The following is an 18952-nucleotide window of genomic DNA, read 5'->3' as shown; positions in this document are numbered from 1 at the left end:
AGTAAAAAATTCTACACATTCTTATAACAAGATACTTTTACTTGGGAAGCGAAAAAGAGTCGTTTGTTATTAACCCAGTTAAACAATTAACACGGTTTTTCTTTTGTTTTAAGAATAAATCGAACTGCATTTACTGAGGATTATTCTTAAAAGATTGCATATATGATTTTGCTTGTCAAATAAAACCATTTTTGAGGGTGCTATATTTTTTTAATATCTTTTAAAAACAAATGCTGATTAAGAATGTTTTTTGTAGTGAATTGTGTTTTTCTGAATTTAGACAATATGTCTTGTTGTTTTGTCTGTTCTCAAAATCTGATTTTATTATCTCACTCTCGCCGAGCTCTTAAAAAACGTTTAGTGCTGAAAGAGAAAACTGCTTGTTTCACAAGTAATCATACTCTGTCTATTAGAATAGCTCACCTAAAATACATCAAACTGTAGATGAGTTGGTTTCTTCATCAAAACAGATTAGCATTACATCGCTTGCTCACCAATGGATCCTCTGCAGTGAATGGGTGCCGTCAGAATGTGAGTCCAAACTACTTTCTAACAATCATGCAGCTTTTCACTTGACCTCACGCAGTCATGCTGATTACTTGTGGATTATCGTTATTTTTTTAATCAGCTGTTTGGACTCTCATTCTGACGGCACCCATTTACTGCAGAGGATTCATTGAAGAGCAAGTGATGTAATGCTAGCTTTCAACAAATCTGTACTGATGAAGAAACAAATTCATCTACATCTTGGATGACCTTGGGGGGAGTAAATGTTATGTTTAATTTTGTTTAAATTAAATGTTTAGTTTTGGGTGAACTATTCCTTTAAGGAAATGTAAATATGGAACTGCAGGTTAAAGGATTGCACAGCTAATGTTAACATAATCTGACCTGCCTTCCTCATGTGCTACAGTAGCAACAGTGTTTAAAGAGACAAGTTGACTTGGACTGACATAAGGGCCTAGTAAAAGGAACTAAACAAACAGGCTGACAATGCTAGTGACGGCACTTTGCTAATGTGCTAAATCTGACACTATGGGAACAGGGCTCATCAGTCTTGATGACATCAGCAGATCCAGTGTCCTACTGCTACAATCGCCTATATGCACCCTCACTGACTTCACTGTATTTGAACTAAAAATCTTCTCCTCTGTTGCATAATTACTGACCCGTTTTCCACATCGCAAGGTATTTAAAGAAACTGTTTACAGTAAATAAGTGAGGAGATAACAGGGAAAATGAGCACAGAACAACCCTGTTGTTCGTTTCTTAAGACGTATTGTCTAAGCAGGATGTTTTCAGGGTTGTAGATCTAAATTCTTTCTAAAAAAAAAAAGCAGAATTTGACTAACAGAACAGCTGCAGTCAATCTATAATTTCATGCTAGCCTCTCAAGTCGTTTTAGGAGATATCGTGCAGAGGTTTTTCCTAAGAGACTATTCCCTGCTCTATTTGAAGCCAGAAATGATTCCATCTGAACCAATGAACTGTGCAATGAGCGTTTAAACTATAATGTCTTAGTCTTATATTGTTCACATTTACTATTTCAATTTTGCAATCATTTGTACTTAATGTATGTTTAGTTTTGAAATTTCACTTTATTAGTCGCACTAAAAAACACATTTCTCATAGGAGAATGAAATCAGACACAAGCCTTAATGTTGCAAAAGATCATTTGTTTCCTTTCTTTTTCTCCATTTAGCTGTCCGTTTTTACTCTCTGAATTGCTGCATTTACATATGGCCCAGCATAATCTGACGTCAGCTAAAGGTAAATGTAAAAAAAAAAAAAAAAAAAAGAATTGTAAAAGTTATTTTACAATTTATGGACTTCTCATGTTTCCATCAACGACATCTGTGATACATGTAGACATAACTAATGTCTTGAGCAGGTGCTCCATATTTGCACATAAAGTGGAATAAGTATAAACAGAATCATTTGTCTTTTTTTTCACAGTTGCTTCATACACGTATTGGCCAATGTAAATTGTCACTTTTATAAAAACGTACACCAAATACTGATCGTCATTCCTGTCCAGAATTGAACCTTGAATTAGAATCACATTTTGACTCTAGAATGTAGTAACAACAATGTTGCTGCTGTTCTGTAAAAGCTACAATCCAGCCTGGGGCCAAGCTGCTAAAATGCTTAGATAAGTCTTATAAGATAGTCATCTGATTTTTTTTTAAAGACTGGTCGTAAATTTAAAATGCTTAATTTTTTAAATGTTACAGTAAAAATGGTCTAATATAAATCTAAAAAGTACGACTGATTACCACTTGGATAAATGCTAGTTGGTCACACTAGTTCTTAAGACACAAGGATCTAAATAAGAAATTAAAAGCATGAACATCTCAAGCAGTAATTGTTTGTTAAAATGTACCAAAGTCAATTTACTTGTTCTATAGTATTTTAAATTGTTTTTGTGTTCATATTTTAAATGAACAATTTTTGTATTGTTTTTTTCCTTTTGTTCTATTATAATATTCCACCATAAAATAATACTATTGATCATTACGGCATTGATTAAAATGCTACTTTATTATAAACACAAATACTTTGTGAAAATAATATAACAACTACAAAATAATATAGAAACATTTTATTGACACTTTTAAAGTAGAAAAATTGAAAAATGAACATTTACATTTAAATAATCTACACATTATGATGTATTATAATGTACAACATGCATGTCTGAGATGGTATGTACATTTTTATATATACAGATGTGTCAAAAAAGCGGCAACAATTGTTTTAGATGCTGCTTAGATGAATGATTTTGTCTTTTCTCTGCTAAAATTCCAAATATATGTATATGTTTGTGCATGTGTGTGTGTGAATAAATATACAGTCAGTACAAAATAAGTACTTTTAGGATAGTTTTTTTGGTTTTTTTTACAGGAAACCTTACTGGGATGTCCGATTTAAAGAAAGTGCGGGTCTTTTTAATATGGCTTCCACTGAGAATGACAGAGACTCTCCTGCGGTGACCTTGGTGCTCCACGGCTTCGCTACAAGGTCCTTTCCCGCTCTTTCTGAGCTTTTGAGTCCCACTGTGTCTTTGGCAGTACCCTCCCTGAACTTTTTCGCTGCTTCCTCCAGCAGTTCCTTACAGTACGGCCCACTCATCTCTGGATTCTTGTCATTGAGTGTCTGCTGTATGAGGGAATGGAAGGAGTTGAGCTTCATGGACAGTGTGTGCTTGGCAGTGTCTTTGCTCATGTTGTTGATCACATGCTCATGGCTCCCTGCGTGCGGAGGGAAAGCTTGTCCATACACCCTCTTAGGAGGCGAGAAGGCTGAACGGGCATTTCTGTTCTGGCCGAGTCTTGTCTGAGCCTCTCTGGGCCCCGGCTGGAGGTCACACGGCTCTGGAGCCACTCGAGAGCCCTCGAGCCTGGACGCGGCCGGCTCCTGCTCGGGCGGGTGGCTCTCGGTGGAGGTCATCATCTTTGGATCCCAAACAGCTCCAGGTTTCAAGTTCTGGACTGCGGTGGCATTCAGGAGACACTGCTGGTATAACAGGGCATCGCTAATACCGCTGCTGCCCCGCGGCCACATTACGAAGCGTGGTGAGAGCGGGTACTGGCGGTAGGTGGTCGCTACGCTCACATTGGAGGAGATGAGCTCCATGTTAGCTGTCGTCCCACCTGTGGCAGCATACTGCAGGGAGAGATCCAGACAGCCGGGCAGAAAACCACACAGATCTTTGGGAGAAGGTTCGACCGTGGAAGAGGCCGAGGAGGATGAGAAGGCCGTCTTGTAGGAGTTATACTCAGCAGCATGGACCATACTGCCAGGGAGGAAGAGCGAGGCAGAGCTGGGCTGACTGGACTCGAGAAGCTCTCGTTCTTTATACTCTCGTTCCAGCATGATGGTCTCCAGCTCCTTGTCGGCAAAGGCTCGTCTCTTCCTCATGCGGTCGCTCAGAGGAGGGGGCAGAGCAGGACTGGCACCCAGAAACGGGTCATTCTGCACTGGACGATATCCTGTCAATGAAGAAGATGAATTTGGTTTCATTTACAAATGACAACAGATATGATTTATGCCACTTTTTGTTGTTAAGAATTTCTAAACGAATTTAAAACCTTTTTTTCCAGTGGAATTATTAGTATACACATTAATGTGTTGACTAAATTTTGAGCATTGATAATATCATGCACAGTTTTTATTTTTTATATTTTTTTAATTATTATGTATAATAAGAAGCTAAACATGTGCTGTATTTGAGAGAAGCTTACGCCATGAAAATATCCAGAGAGGAACCAAGTGAATTATATGAAACGGACAGACGTCCAAGAAAGGCTGAGAGAAGAGGGGAAAAGAGGGGTAAAATTAGTTTTGAAGAGAAGGAAAAAAAGGGCAAAAGATCAGATAGACCAACCATCAGCTTTTAATAAGAAGCAAAGAAGAGTTCTTAGTTTATGCATGCAATTTGTTTTTGTTTTTTTTAACCCACCTTCTAAAATACTTTTTGCCAGCATGGTCGATGGACGGATGTGTCGCTGATATATACTTCTTCTTTCCACCGGAATTTGCTTCCCGGATATTCCCTTTCTGTCCTAAAATTGAATGATAAATATTTATAAGATATTTACTGTATAAAGTAGCATCTAGGATCAGATTATGGGGGGTTAAACCATTTATTTTTTTTTTACTGTTGCAACGCAGTAATGTCTTGATCTGACTGACTACATTCAGAAAAGTCTACTTTCCCCCCGTTTTGTTTCACTTTCTCAAGCTTTTAGTCTTACATTTTGTTCTCCTCAGTTTGATACTGATAACAATAAACGGTCTAAATAGCCAGTTCAGAATTGCATTAGTTTGCTCTCACCTCAGTCGCTTGCTGTCTCCGCAGTGCCACTTGAGCAGCCATTACGCGCTGCCTCTCCACCACCAGCAGGCAGTTCGCGCACTGGCAGTCTCTCCAGCGGCAGAATCTCTTGTGCCCCTTCAGACAAGACACCACGCCGTGGTTCCTGCAGCGGGCGCATTTCGGAGTGCGGCTCATTTTGCGCTGGTCTCCAGAGCCGAGGTTCAAGCGGCTGGTTTTGTCGTCGTCTTTGGTCCCCGCGTCCTCCTCCCCGGGTTCGGTGAACACCGCCTGATCATCGCTCTCCGTTTCCAGGCCCTCCACGTCGATCTCAAACTCCGAGCTGGAAAGATCCGTCATTTTCAGGACGCGTCTAAATAGATGCTGTCCAGAAGAAAAGAGGACTAATTAGTCAATTATGTAGGAGGTCTAATAATACATATTTGTAATTAATTTAACGTGTCAATTAATTATTGTCATTTCTACTTGAGGTTTCAAAGAGTCAAATTAGATTTGCACTAGGTTCAAAACATTAAATGAATTATATATATATATATATATATATATATATATATATATATTAGTGGCATTCCGAGTTTTTTTCAGAGACACTTACCTAGCCAATGTAGACCAAAAAAACACGAGTGGATATCCAAAAGTCTGTATACGACTAGAACCCAGAGCTGTTGAAGCGATAAGAAGCGCTGCTCCAGGGGAAATCAGGCCACCTTCACATAAACATCAGTGAGCGACATTACCTGATCTGTCACTGCGATGTGATGAGAGCCTCTCTCAGCCTTTCAACTCTAAGATCCGCGCAGCAAATCTGCCGCAGCCAATGGGGAAGCTCCGCTCACAACGAGCCAATCAGGAGAAGGAGTGTGACAGCATGTCCCGATTGGCTTGATGAGAACGGAGCTTCCCCGTTGGCTGGAATCGGAATCACTCTCTGAACGAAGTTCTTAATGGGGTGAAGTTACAAATAAAACATTCCTAGGAAACTATCAATTAATCACGCAGGACAACGGGGGTTCAGCTGTTTAATACGTCTAGTTTCAACCCCCCATGTCTCGGCTCATAGGCCTACATATAGGCTTTTATTTATTGCTAATACCATCAGGTAGTTTATGTTAAATTCTTTTTCCAGATTAGACACGGCACTGAGTAGGCCTATAGTATTAATAAAAAAAACTTGAATAAAACAAAACTACAAACTTGACACTTTGGCGGTAGCTTAAAGAATAAACGCTTTTCATATTTTGTGATTATTAGGCTACTCTCGGTTTACATTTATTAAATTACCATTCAGTGTTTGGACAACAAAATGATGATGTTTAATTTTATAGCAAAAGCGTTTTGCAAGTTACCTTGTAATATTTCGTTAATGTGCTTGCAGTGGCTAAAGTAACCACTAATTGACAATATTCAAATTACAGCTGGTGGATGCAAAAACTGGCGATGGATTTTCATTTTTATTCAAATGCGCCTAACAGCGTTGCCATACAGGTGCTTTTTGTTTTTGTTTGTTTGCTTTCATAAGATAGAAATATGATATAAATATTAGGCTAATAAGAATTAGACGAGCATTAATGTGTTCATTTTTGTTTATTTATTATTATCTTAAAACACACCACATCTTAAAACGTTGAATAAGCCTAAAATTACTCATCTTGTTAATCAAGACATTTGTCTGTATTTTGGCTACATTGCAATAGACTATAAGCTAATTATTCATAGAAAGACTGCAGTTCCGAGAGACCAATTATAATTTAATGTTAAGAAGCGGTTGTTTGGCTGTTAACAAGACACTAGATCTCTTGTTACACCAATTAATATCTTTCTGAGTTGCTGTTGACAATGCACAACCCTTCGGGGATGCATTTACACACAGTTTCCAGCTCTAGATAGAGCGTGATATGACAGTTGACACAACAAGCGATACTTAAAAAACATTGACTAAGCATGCGGGAAGGCTACACAAAACACAATTCTCTTTGTCCCGATCGACCCAGCATGTGTGATGTTTCTCAAAACAAAGTCAAATCAACTGACACTAAAGAATGACACAGCTACTGTTCGTGATGGCTTTGCAGCATATGCGGGACGTGGTTTGAGTTTGCACACAATTTGAGGCTTTCTAATCCACTGTCCACAATATTTTCCTTCTCAGTAGCCTATTACGAAATGTCTGTAACCTATTTTGTCGATATATATTTAAATAAGGCCTTTTAAAAAAATATATAGATTGAATAATAATATTAATAATAATGGACTTTACTGAAGGCTCGGTTATTTTCATAAAACGCGGATAGGCCTATATTCGGTTCACTGTAGGCTAGTTTGTATAGCCTATAAGACGTTTCCATTATGTATTTATTTATTGGGGGAAAATGCCGTTTTTATTGCGTCAGCCGAATAATCGACTAATACAATGCATAGAACAAGCTGTATCTCTCACAGTCTCTTTTTTCGTTCGTGACAAAATAGCTAGCCTAAATATGGCTCCAGAATATGGTCAATGCATTCATGAAAATTTTCGTCTAGGCTATATTTTTTATAGGCCTAGGACAATAAATTCATATAGTCAACTATCATAACCAAATGTAAGTAAATAAATAAAAGAGTTAATACGGATTTAGAAAATGTTCATTCTAGTTTATATTAGACTATCCAGGGAAATGATCTCTTTGAATTTGGCAACACATTTTTCTTTAATAGGTAAGCAGGATGGTATTTATAGGGTGATTTCGGTCAATTGTCCGTCATCTCTGTTACTCACATGTGGTGAAGATGTTTGCCGTGCAGGTGCAGCTTTGCCACTCGCCCTTCTTCCCTCTTAATTTATTAGCAAGGTTACGGCCAGCAAACCCAACTGCTACCCAGGGTGCACTTTCCCCATGTGGAATGCTTTGATCTCCTCTTTTTCCTTTTCTAAAACACATCTGACAATGCAAAACGGAGAAAAAACGCAGTGTCTTTATTGTTTAGCAATCCCTATGCGTGAAGATTTATAGAATATCCTGCGCGAGTGGTTGTTTTATAACCCCAAAATGACTTTTTCGGTTCTTTGTCATCCCGTTATTTCCCTAAAGTATATGTACAGGCGATATTTGTTTGCTGACTAGCTTGTGTTGAGAAGCAAGGCCTGTGTGTTTGTATATTAGTAGCCTGCATTGTTCAGGAGTCAGGTTATTCAATAGTTGCCTTTCTATTACAGTGGAAATGCAGGTCCATCATGGTTAAAACGCCCTCAGACACGTTCGAGGATATTTATTTACAACCACTGATCAGTGACAGGCCTTCTGCTTTGGTTCAGGGTGTGTCACGCGTTACACACTACAATGTAACCTGATCGGAGTGTAGACTAGAGATTTGTGAGTTCACTGAATTCCCTGTTATGTTAATTAGCATTTGAAGACGCTTGATGGATCGGCAACACGTGCAACCTGCTGAATGCTTAACCACTCATAATGTGTCTGTCCGGCTGATGTATACCAGAGCACAGGGCCTTGTTGACTTAGAGGCACAAATTCAAATGGCAGCATTAAAAGCTGTCGCTCGGTTAAGTCAACAGATGTGCGAAATAGAACTGCAACACCTGCAAACTCAGCGACCGCTGGTTTAGCATCACATTGTACTTTTATAAACCGTATGAAACTAAACAGGGCGTCTTAAATAAACAACAAGTCACAACAAAACGCCATTTAGTTCTGAATGAATGTAGCCTATAAGTTACGTAGTATCGCTACAACAGTAGCCTATACATCAGAACGAATTGTAGTGTCGAAACAGTGTCGAATTGTAGGCCTATAGCAAATTATAACAACTTTAATGACGCAATGTCTTCTTTTGTACACAAGTTATATCACGTGACAGTATTGAGTCATTATTGATGTTTTCATAGTGAGGCATGGTTATTAATAATAATAATAACAACAATAATACAGTATGAATTATATAATTTGGCAAAAAGATGATGGCATAATTCTTTTTTTTTTTTTAACACGGAGAATTTAATTTACCGTAATGATTTTAATTGAATTGAATCTTAATGTTTCCTATAAAATAATGCATTCTAAACATAGTATTGTCTCCACATATTGCTTAGAATTGCCTTTGATGTTGGATAGGTGTGCAACAGTATGAAACTAAACAGGGCGTCTTAAATAAACAACAAGTCACAACAAAACGCCATTTAGTTCTGAATGAATGTAGCCTATAAGTTACGTAGTATCGCTACAACAGTAGCCTATACATCAGAACGAATTGTAGTGTCGAAACAGTGTCGAATTGTAGGCCTATAGCAAATTATAACAACTTTAATGACGCAATGTCTTCTTTTGTACACAAGTTATATCACGTGACAGTATTGAGTCATTATTGATGTTTTCATAGTGAGGCATGGTTATTAATAATAATAATAACAACAATAATACAGTATGAATTATATAATTTGGCAAAAAGATGATGGCATAATTCTTTTTTTTTTTTAACACGGAGAATTTAATTTACCGTAATGATTTTAATTGAATTGAATCTTAATGTTTCCTATAAAATAATGCATTCTAAACATAGTATTGTCTCCACATATTGCTTAGAATTGCCTTTGATGTTGGATAGGTGTGTGAGTTACGTTTCTACGAAAAATGCCACACTTGGAAGCAGGACTATTTTGGAAAGTTTCTCTATTGTTAAGAATGTCCACTAGATGGCGAAGTTAGCTCATTTTTCTGCTCATGTCATCACTGATAAACGCTTATACTTTGGTCCATTTGAAAGACTTTTTTTCCAAATAGAAAAATACACTGCGTTCATTCTACAGTCACGCTTTTCACATTTATGTTAAATAACGTAAATCATCAGATAATAAACACCGAATGTTATTTTATTAGGAATGATCAGAGAACGATGACTAGAAGTTTATTTAGTAGCCTATTGTTAGAGGTAGACTTAATTATTACATAATTAAATAAAATATAATAAGATATGGCCTGCCTTACAGCTGTACTTACTGCATAAATGTTCTTTGCAGTAGGCATGAGAACTGAATTTGTGGGGGATTAATTACAAGGTGTCCCTTTAAGTTTTATTTGATTATTTTAGTTGCTATTTAATTTTTGAAGACGTGTTTTATTTATATTTTAAGGCAGTTTTATAATTCTTTCTTTCTTTGTTTTATTTTAAAGAGTTTGTTTCGTTTTGCTGATATCTAATACATGTAGGTATTTTGACTACGGCAAACACAGTGACAATAACAGTGCATAGAAGGTTTATTTGCCGTACTTTTACATGCAGGACTGCTGGAATATTTCTACATTAAACTGTTATCAATGGTACATTTCATGCAAAGTGGAAATAGAGATCACTGTGCTCAAATATATTAAGTTATTCAGACTTTTTGGTCAAATAATAGTACCTTAATGATTTCCCCCCCAAATTAAAGCTAATGTTATTCCACACATGATTAAGTTGGCACAACAACCTCGAATCTGTTAGAAATACAATACCCCAAGTAATGCACTGTAGCAGTGTCTCGTTTGTATCATTTCAAGAACCCATTTGAAACATATTTCAGTGCTTTTTTCCATCCACCTATTGAAACCGCTGAGGAGTTAGGAGGAAGTGTTCAGGATCCTAGAGTCTGAGGAGTCAGATCTTTCATCATACTCCTCATCTGCAGCAAACATGCTCTGTTTGGCAATGACAGGACAGCTGTCCTCCTGGATGCTGATTCGATGCTCCTCGGTGGGCCTGCTGGTGAGGAGCGGTGAGCTGCGGATCACTCCGGCTGAGGGGCCTGAGAACGGAGGGATGTACTGTGAGCGCAGCTGATACTGCTGCTGTAATGTCATGGTATTCCACAGAGTCAAATCGTTGTGCACGAAGGGCCCGGCTTGGCCACGGCTCAATGAATTTCTCAGCATGAGGGGGTATCGAGGCGGCTGGGGGAAGCCGTGCTGGAGCGGCATGCTAAGAGGGCCTGGTACAACTCCAGCAGAAGGCTCTGAGGAGAAGCGCAGGGAATCGGGAACACGGAAGGCCGAACCGACCGACCACTTGGAAGACGAGACCGGGTACGAACTCAGCGGGTGCTCAAAGAGATGGCCGTTTGAGGGGAATACCAGAGCATCTGAGTTCTCAGACAGAACCTTTTCTGGTTTCATCGTAGAACGGCTGGAGAGCAGGATCTCGATGGCTCCGACCAGGTCCCCACCGCAGCCTTTCAGGATGAGCTCCAGGACTGCTGGTTTGTGGGCTGGGAAGATCTTCTTCAGGACCTCCAGTGGAGGTCTGCTGGCCCTCAGGCTGAATGGGAGAGATACAGAGCCTGAGAGGCCTTCGATGAGGACGTTGGGCTCAGGGGAGTATTTGGGGTTGTCAGCTTTGGGTTCTGGGTCAGTGCAGGATTTAGACAGGCCAAAGCGGGACTCCTCAACCTGGGGAGATGGGTCTGAGGTGTCAGGGGTGCAACACAGGTTAGGTTTGGACTCCTCAGGGGAGCTGGCTGGTTCTGGTTCTCTGTCACTGGCACTACCACCGTTCTCTCCACCAGACTGTTCACCAGACATGTCCTCATTTAGGTCTGGAAAACACACACAAGCAAAAAGCTCATGATCATTATGTACTGTATAATCAAAGATGGCAATACAGTGATGCTGCAGCAGCATTCAAATGTTATACAGTCAACATAATTAAAAAACTGTCAATCTAACTGGAACATTCATTTAAATCTTTGAAGGTCTGACTTTTTTTTTTAAATAGCTAAAGTTAAAAGCTTAACTTTAAACACATTAAAGCCCAGCTAACTTGCTATACTCAAACACTGTCCAATTCTGCAGACTAGAAGTGCAACATTTAGGCTATTGACCTGTCAGCACTGCTGTGATTTATAATGGGTGACTTTATTGGCTGTTCACATAAAAACGCTGATGCGGTGGCAGTGAAAAATCTCTCGTCGATTCCACTTAACTACAGTTTTGCAAACTGATTATTATAGAAACATTTTACATTAATTCGGACTTTCTTTGCATTTCAGCTTGACCTGCCTCTGAAATGACCGACAGGGCCTAACCTATTACCTCCAATGTGCACTGTCGATCACAGAATACATTAATAATAATAATATACTTTCAAGGATCCAAGTTTATGACGGATGGTGCCGATGCCATTTCGTTCGGATTATTGCCGGATTGTCTATATATTTGTGTTTTAAATAGCTAAAGTTAAAAGCTTAACTTTAAACACATTAAAGCCCAGCTAACTTGCTATACTCAAACACTGTCCAATTCTGCAGACTAGAAGTGCAACATTTAGGCTATTGACCTGTCAGCACTGCTGTGATTTATAATGGGTGACTTTATTGGCTGTTCACATAAAAACGCTGATGCGGTGGCAGTGAAAAATCTCTCGTCGATTCCACTTAACTACAGTTTTGCAAACTGATTATTATAGAAACATTTTACATTAATTCGGACTTTCTTTGCATTTCAGCTTGACCTGCCTCTGAAATGACCGACAGGGCCTAACCTATTACCTCCAATGTGCACTGTCGATCACAGAATACATTAATAATAATAATAATAATAATAATATACTTTCAAGGATCCAAGTTTATGACGGATGGTGCCGATGCCATTTCGTTCGGATTATTGCCGGATTGTCTATATATTTGTGTTTTAATAATTCGGCCTAAATAATTTAGCAGAACTTTCAGGTTTGGGATGTAGCTATTTTAATCTAATGTATCTAACGCAAACAGTGAAAACATGTTTGGTGTAATAAACGTGTTTGTGATGGTTAAAATTTCAGTAATAACACCATTATAAGAAGAATAAACAGAATTTTTAATTAGAACAATATTAATAAAAACAGTTCTTATTATAAGTGTATTTTTGCCGGTTTAGGAAAACGGGCTATATACTTCCAGAAAACAAAAATGCCCGCGTTCTGCATTATCATGTTGTTTCGATCAGTAAGACTGTTGCTGAAACTACTGCAAAGATAAATTTTTGTTAGACATTTGTGATTTTTTTTTTATGTTGTGACGTTATTTCAAGAGAACTCAGCCGTGTTCTCTATTAAGCTCATTCTGTTTCGTTTTTATAATAAATGTTGTAACAATAATAAAAATAGGCTAATAGGATTATTATTAAAAATGAATGGATTAATTATAATTACTGTGAGAGAATCTTCCCACGTGCAAAACGCAATACGCCTTGTTTTTAGCGTTCCTAAAACGAAGTTCAAAAGAGCACAATGTCTCAAATATTGTGTAACTAACACAAGCGATTACCTTGAGGCGGTTTAGGGGTCACCGTCTCTGAGCTCCAGCGTAGGTCTATGTCGCTTGATCGTGGGTTCGAGCTCTGCTCTCCGCTCCCCACCGTGATGCCCGGCAGCGCTCTCAGAGACTCCGGGATCAAACTCTCCAAACTCTCGTTCGCCTGCTGCCGCCTCAACGCCACCTGAGCCGCCATGACCCGCTGTCGCTCGATTATCAAAATACATTTCTCGCAAGTGCAGTCCTTAAAACGGCAGTAACGCTTGTGCCCCTTCAGCCAGGAGAGCACCCCGTGGTTCCTGCAGCGGGCACACTTGGGGGTCCTCTGGAGGGGCGCTCTCGGCTGGGACACCGGGCCCCCCATGTAGATGTAGGGCGATCCGTAGCCATTCATTTCTCAAGTCGTTTCCAAAGGTGCCAGAGGCGCAAGTGCATCAGATAAGATGTAGAGGAAGAGTGCTGTCAAGTATAGTCAAGAGATCAAGCTCCTCTGCTGCTCGCTACACTCGTGATGAGAGGTGTTGACTCTTTAAGACGAGGATCCACCTTTCGCCCAGCAATAAAGAAGTGCATCAGGCGATCTGACACGCACTAACGAATAACTTCTATTTCTCACATCACGGTCACGAGCAATTTACATTCCCCTGTCTCGCTTTTATAATTACAGTTAGAATTTTGTGGGATATTTTGCCGACACGCAACCTTCTAATACAAACAGCCATAGCCTACATTTGACCTTTTTAATTATGTTTTTTATTAAATTAGCCACATGTCTGACCTGTGAAAGCTTGAAGCCCTCCCAAAGAAGTCAACATATAAATGGCTTCAGGGGTTTCAAACGTTTGTATTGTCTTTACTTACAAACAGCCGTGTTTCGTTAAGTTTTCAAACGTTTATAAATAATCGCAAAAGTTAATAGTCTGCATAGGAACTGTACAGGATCAACAGAACTCTATTGTGATTTATTTATTTATCTATTTAGGCAATTTCTTAATTTTTTTAACATTTACAAGTACACAACACAAGTAGGGTATATCACAAACAAAAAGTTAGTGTTTGCTAACTATATACCAGAAACAAATGGGCTCCGTGAAACGAGCTTAATTAGCAAAAGTGATCTTGAAACGTCGACCCCATGAAAGTAACTGAATAGGCCTATAATTCACATTATTTTAAACTGGCTAATTCAATTCACAGTACAGGTTTTAACAGGTTTCAATTTTTGTACGCATACTGCGGAAAATAGAGAGAATTGTGATAAAAAAATAAACAATAATAATTCGGACCCACAGCGATTTTTCAACATCGTTGGAGGCTCTTAGGAGTGCAGTAATTTCAAGAATGAACTGGGAATGTAGAGAAGAATTCCCATAACTGCTGTGCGCTTTTCATGAAAATCCTGCAACCACTTTGGTATTTAGTTTAACCTCACGCTGTGAATTCGAATTAAACACAGGCGACAATAATATGGTGGTTTGCATTTGAATGAGCTCTTAATTTATTCCCATGAAAAATGTTGAATAGTCCGACATGCAGCAAGAGTTAATTGAGCAATATGATTTGGGCTTGTACCAAATGAATTCTGAAAGGATCAGATGAAAAAATGAATTGAATCAAGCGAACTGGGCGATGTCAACAATTAAACAAGTCTATTTGTTTTTGTGCACACAGTAAACATACTGTACATAGACTTTAAATGGAATTTGGCGCGCGATGTAGGGTGTCAATTGCAGCACACCTTTCTTAAAATGATGCCCATCGCTTTTAAAGTCCAGTGAAACTCAACACCGGGCACCCTTGAGTCCCGTTTCTGTTCCTAAATGGGTTTATTCAAGCACGTAATGGGATCCCGGCAGCACAACTTTGAGAACTGGGGGCCACGGTAAACTTCACCACATGAACTCGGTTTCCAGGGCTATTAAGCTTTTAATTGGAAAATAGCAGATGAAATTTCAAGGTGACGATAATGCCGCATGCAGTCTGTGTTTGGCGAGGGGAATTCACAGCAAGGGGAGTGGGAGGACAACACAAATGCTAATAACATTATTTACGTTTCTCACCAACACTGCAGAAAATGAATAGGCTACATAAAAAAAAAAAAAAATCTATTTCTCTCTCTCAAAAAAAATCTTTTTATTAAATAAATAAAAGGAGAAGAAAAGGAGAAAAAAACTCAAACTATCGTTGAACAAAATAGACTGCAAATATATGTAAATATTTATATTTAAATATATGCATTCATATTTATGTAATATGTTTTACATTAAAAGTATTTTATGTAAAATACAATTTTTTATGTTGAATGTGATTGGCATTAACGTACATAGATTTAATGAATAAAGAGAAATGAAGATGAGCATAGAATACCAGCTACACAAATCCTCTAAATGTAAAGGGAGTACAATTCATTTGTTAACAACTATAATGCTTTATTTTTACAAGTAAAGAGAGTGTTTTTGATGAACTTGTTTGACTTTAGTCTTGTGTGAGATATAAACGCTAAATGAAATAAGCATAACATTCCAACCAACCAACCAGCAAAGAAAGAAAGAAATATCTGGCTCTTCTGAAGGTTATTAATTATACAGTATACATATGGTGAAGAAAATGAATGAAGCCAAAGGCCTACCAGTAACAAATCTGATTAAGATGCATCTATATACACATGGTATCTTCTTTCTTTTACAGATTGTTTTACAGATTAAATCCATTCGGAAGATCATTTTAGTAAGTAACAATTTCTGAAAGACATGGGAGAGAATAGAGAAGGAAAGCTTGATGTTTGGAAAGAGAGAAACAATACTCCTAAGAATAATGAAGTTATAATACTACTAATTAAAAATAAAAGAAGCTTTTAAAAAAAGTGATTTAATTTCTAATGCTGAAAGGTTACGATTAGTATGAACATTTTCTGAGGGTTAAGTGAACCACTGTTAACAGCACTAGATTGTATCTATGTGGAGCCCAAAAGCTGTTTTATGCTGAAGGACAGAATAAAGCCAGAGTCTCAGTTCCAAGATCCAAGAAACCATCAACTGAGTAAATGACACAAACTAAACCGATATAGTCAACTATTCAGTGTGGGAGGTACTGGCACTCCCTGATAATTTACTTTTACATGATTCATTTAGCAAATGCAGTTATCTCGGCAATTTACAAATGAGAATAATAGAGATTAATCTCAGAGGAAACAATAGTGCTACCATAGGTTACAGACACAAACGATGACTTAGTTCTGCCTGTAAGAAGCTCTAAGGTTTCAGCCAATGAGCACTGACATCCACCAACAACATGCTTAATCTAAATATCTGCACTTTATTGTACTGCAGTTTTGACTGAATACCTTTCTAACACCTTTCTAAAAAAAAAAAGATACAAAAAACCTTAGTAAGACTGAAGTATATTTTTTATACGTAGAGTTTGATTTCTGCAGAGCAATGCTCTTTTATTTAATTTGATTGCTCTTTTTGTACTTCCTGTCGGTTTTGATTGAGGTTTATAGTGGTAATTATGAATGGACTCAATGTTGAGTCTGTGAGCTGTCTATTGAGAGCCAATCGGCTGCTCTTTCATTGCGGCTCGCTGACAGGCAGCCAATATTTTCAATGTTGTGAGTAATGGCAGGACATCTGTCCAGTGAAATGTCTGGTTATTCTCTCTGTGTAGGCAGAGCCTCCAAGGGCACCCAAATCACTGAGACTCTGACAGGGCCCACGCCCTCTCTATCTCAACATGAACAAAGGCAAACAAAATAGTTCTCTGCCATTATAACCCACTCTAATGGCTTAAATTATACAACTAAGTGCAACTGAAAGTTAGAACAATAACGAAGACATTGTCAGTAACTGACTGACAGCTTCATCCAATCAATCAGACTTTTTACTGCTGATTTGTACAGTTACTGTATTCATTTACAACTTTTGTGCCTGGGAAAAAGGGTTTCATATTCGTGCTGTTACATTCACAGATACTGGGAAATTTAGCATTATATCACTTGTTAACCAATGGTTCCTCTACAGTGAATGGGTGCCGTCAGAATAAGAGTTCAAACAGCTGAAACATTACAATAATCCACAAAGAAAAAAAAAGAAAAAAAAACGCAGACATACAGTGGGTAAAATAAGTATTGAACACGGCACCATTTTCATCAGTAAATATATTTCTAAAGGTGCAGTAGACTTGAAATTTTCCCCAGATGTTGGTAACAACCCAAGTAATACAAAGAAGAAGAAAAACATAAGTTCAGAAATTATGTGTAATTAAATAGAATGACAGGGGGAAAGTATTGAACACGCTTACTGAAACGTATTTAATACTTCGTACAAAAGCCTTTGTTAGTAATGACAGCTTCAAGACGCCTCTTGAAACTATCTAGAAACTAGTCGCATGCATTGCTCAGGTGTGATTTTGGCCCATTCTTCCAAAGAGTCTTCACATCTTGAAGGTTCCATGGGCCTCTTCTACGAACTCTGATCTTTAGTTCTTTCCATAGATTTTCTATTGATTTCAAGTCCGGTGATTGTCTGGGCCATTCTAGCAGCTTTATTTTTTTCTCTGAAACCAATTGAGAGTTTCCTTGGCTGTGTTTGGAATCATTGTCTTGCTGAAATGTCCACTCGTTTCATCATCATCCTGGTAGATGGCAACAGATTTTTATCAAGAATGTCAATAATATGAAGTTTGCCAGTGCCATACACTCTTAAAAATAAAGGTGCTTCACGATGCCATAGAAGAACCTTTTTGTCTAAATGATTCCATAAAGAACCTTTAACATCTGAAGAACCTTTCTGTTTCACAAAAGGTTCTTTGTGGTGAAAAAAGGTTCTTCAGATTATAAAAAGGTAAGAAAGAGATGGTTCTTTAAAGAACCTTTGACTGAATGGTTCTTTGTGGAACCAAAAATGGTTCTTCTATGGCATCGCTTGAAGAACCCTTTTGAAGCACCTTTATTTTTAAGAGTGTATGCTGAAAAACAGCCCCACGCCATGATGTTCCCACCTCCAAACTTCACTGTTGGTATGGTGTTTTTGAGGTGATGTGCAGTGTCATTTGACCTCCAAACATGCAGTGTATTATGGCACCCAAAGAGTTCAATTTTGGTCTCATCTAACCAGACTATAATTCTCCCAGTATTTCACAGGCTTGTCTAAATGTTGAGCAGCAAACTTTAAATGAGCTTCAGCATGCTTTTTCTTCAGCAAAGGAGTGTTGTGTGGTGAGCGTGCATGCAGGTCACGGCGGTTGAGTGCATTACTTGTACCTACTAATTCCAGGTCTTTCTGAAGCTCTCCACAAGTGGTCCTTGGCTGTTGGACAACTCTTCTGATAATTCTTTTCACTCCTGTCAGAAATCTTGCGAGGAGCACCTGGTCGTGGCCGGTTTATGGTGAAATTAGATGTTCTTTCCACTTCCAGATTATGGCCCCAACAGTGCTCACTGGAACATTAAAAAGTTTAGAAATCCTTCTGTAACCAATGCCATCAGTGTGTTTTGCAACAATAAGGTTGCGAAGGTCTTCAGAAAGCTCTTTGCTTTTACCCATCATTAGATGTTTCTTGTGTGACACCTTGGTAACGAGAAACCTTTTTATAGGCCACCAGTTGGGACTGAATCAGCTAATATTAACTTCAACTGACTAGGGGCAGGATTGCTTTCTAATTACTGGTAGATTTCAGCTGGTGTTTTGGCTTTCCATACCTTTTTGCTCATACCTTCAATACTTCAAAACAACAAGCAACCTTTTGCTCCTCCCTTTCTTCATGTGTTCAATACTTTTTCCCTGTGTCATTCCATTTTATTACACATAGCTTAATTTCTGAATTTGTTTGTTTTGTTTTCTCTGTATGTATGGATT

At 38.3% G+C, this 18952-nt stretch overlaps 2 protein-coding genes across 2 annotated transcripts; both read right to left on the bottom strand.

The window, feature by feature from the left end:
* Positions 1-2694: 2694 nt before the first annotated feature.
* LOC107557607 (doublesex- and mab-3-related transcription factor 2-like) lies at positions 2695-5573 on the bottom strand. The gene is made up of 4 exons (XM_016241085.1): positions 5433-5573; positions 4838-5200; positions 4463-4565; positions 2695-3992 (listed from the first exon to the last, which is right to left on the bottom strand). The coding sequence occupies exons 2-4, from the start codon at positions 5174-5176 to the stop codon at positions 2911-2913; spliced, it is 1524 nt and encodes a 507-aa protein (XP_016096571.1). The 5' UTR covers positions 5177-5200; positions 5433-5573; the 3' UTR covers positions 2695-2910.
* A 4855-nt stretch (positions 5574-10428) lies between these two features.
* Positions 10429-13491, bottom strand: dmrt3a (doublesex and mab-3 related transcription factor 3a). The gene is made up of 2 exons (XM_016241084.1): positions 13110-13491; positions 10429-11399 (listed from the first exon to the last, which is right to left on the bottom strand). Exons 1-2 carry the CDS (start codon positions 13489-13491, stop codon positions 10429-10431), a joined length of 1353 nt encoding a protein of 450 aa, XP_016096570.1.
* Positions 13492-18952: the final 5461 nt, after the last annotated feature.

The sequence above is a fragment of the Sinocyclocheilus grahami genome, unplaced genomic scaffold (genome assembly GCF_001515645.1).
Source record: "Sinocyclocheilus grahami isolate Dianchi unplaced genomic scaffold, SAMN03320097.WGS_v1.1 scaffold611.1, whole genome shotgun sequence".
Taxonomy (NCBI): Eukaryota; Metazoa; Chordata; class Actinopteri; order Cypriniformes; family Cyprinidae; genus Sinocyclocheilus; species Sinocyclocheilus grahami.
This window is presented reverse-complemented; position numbering and strand designations above follow the sequence as displayed.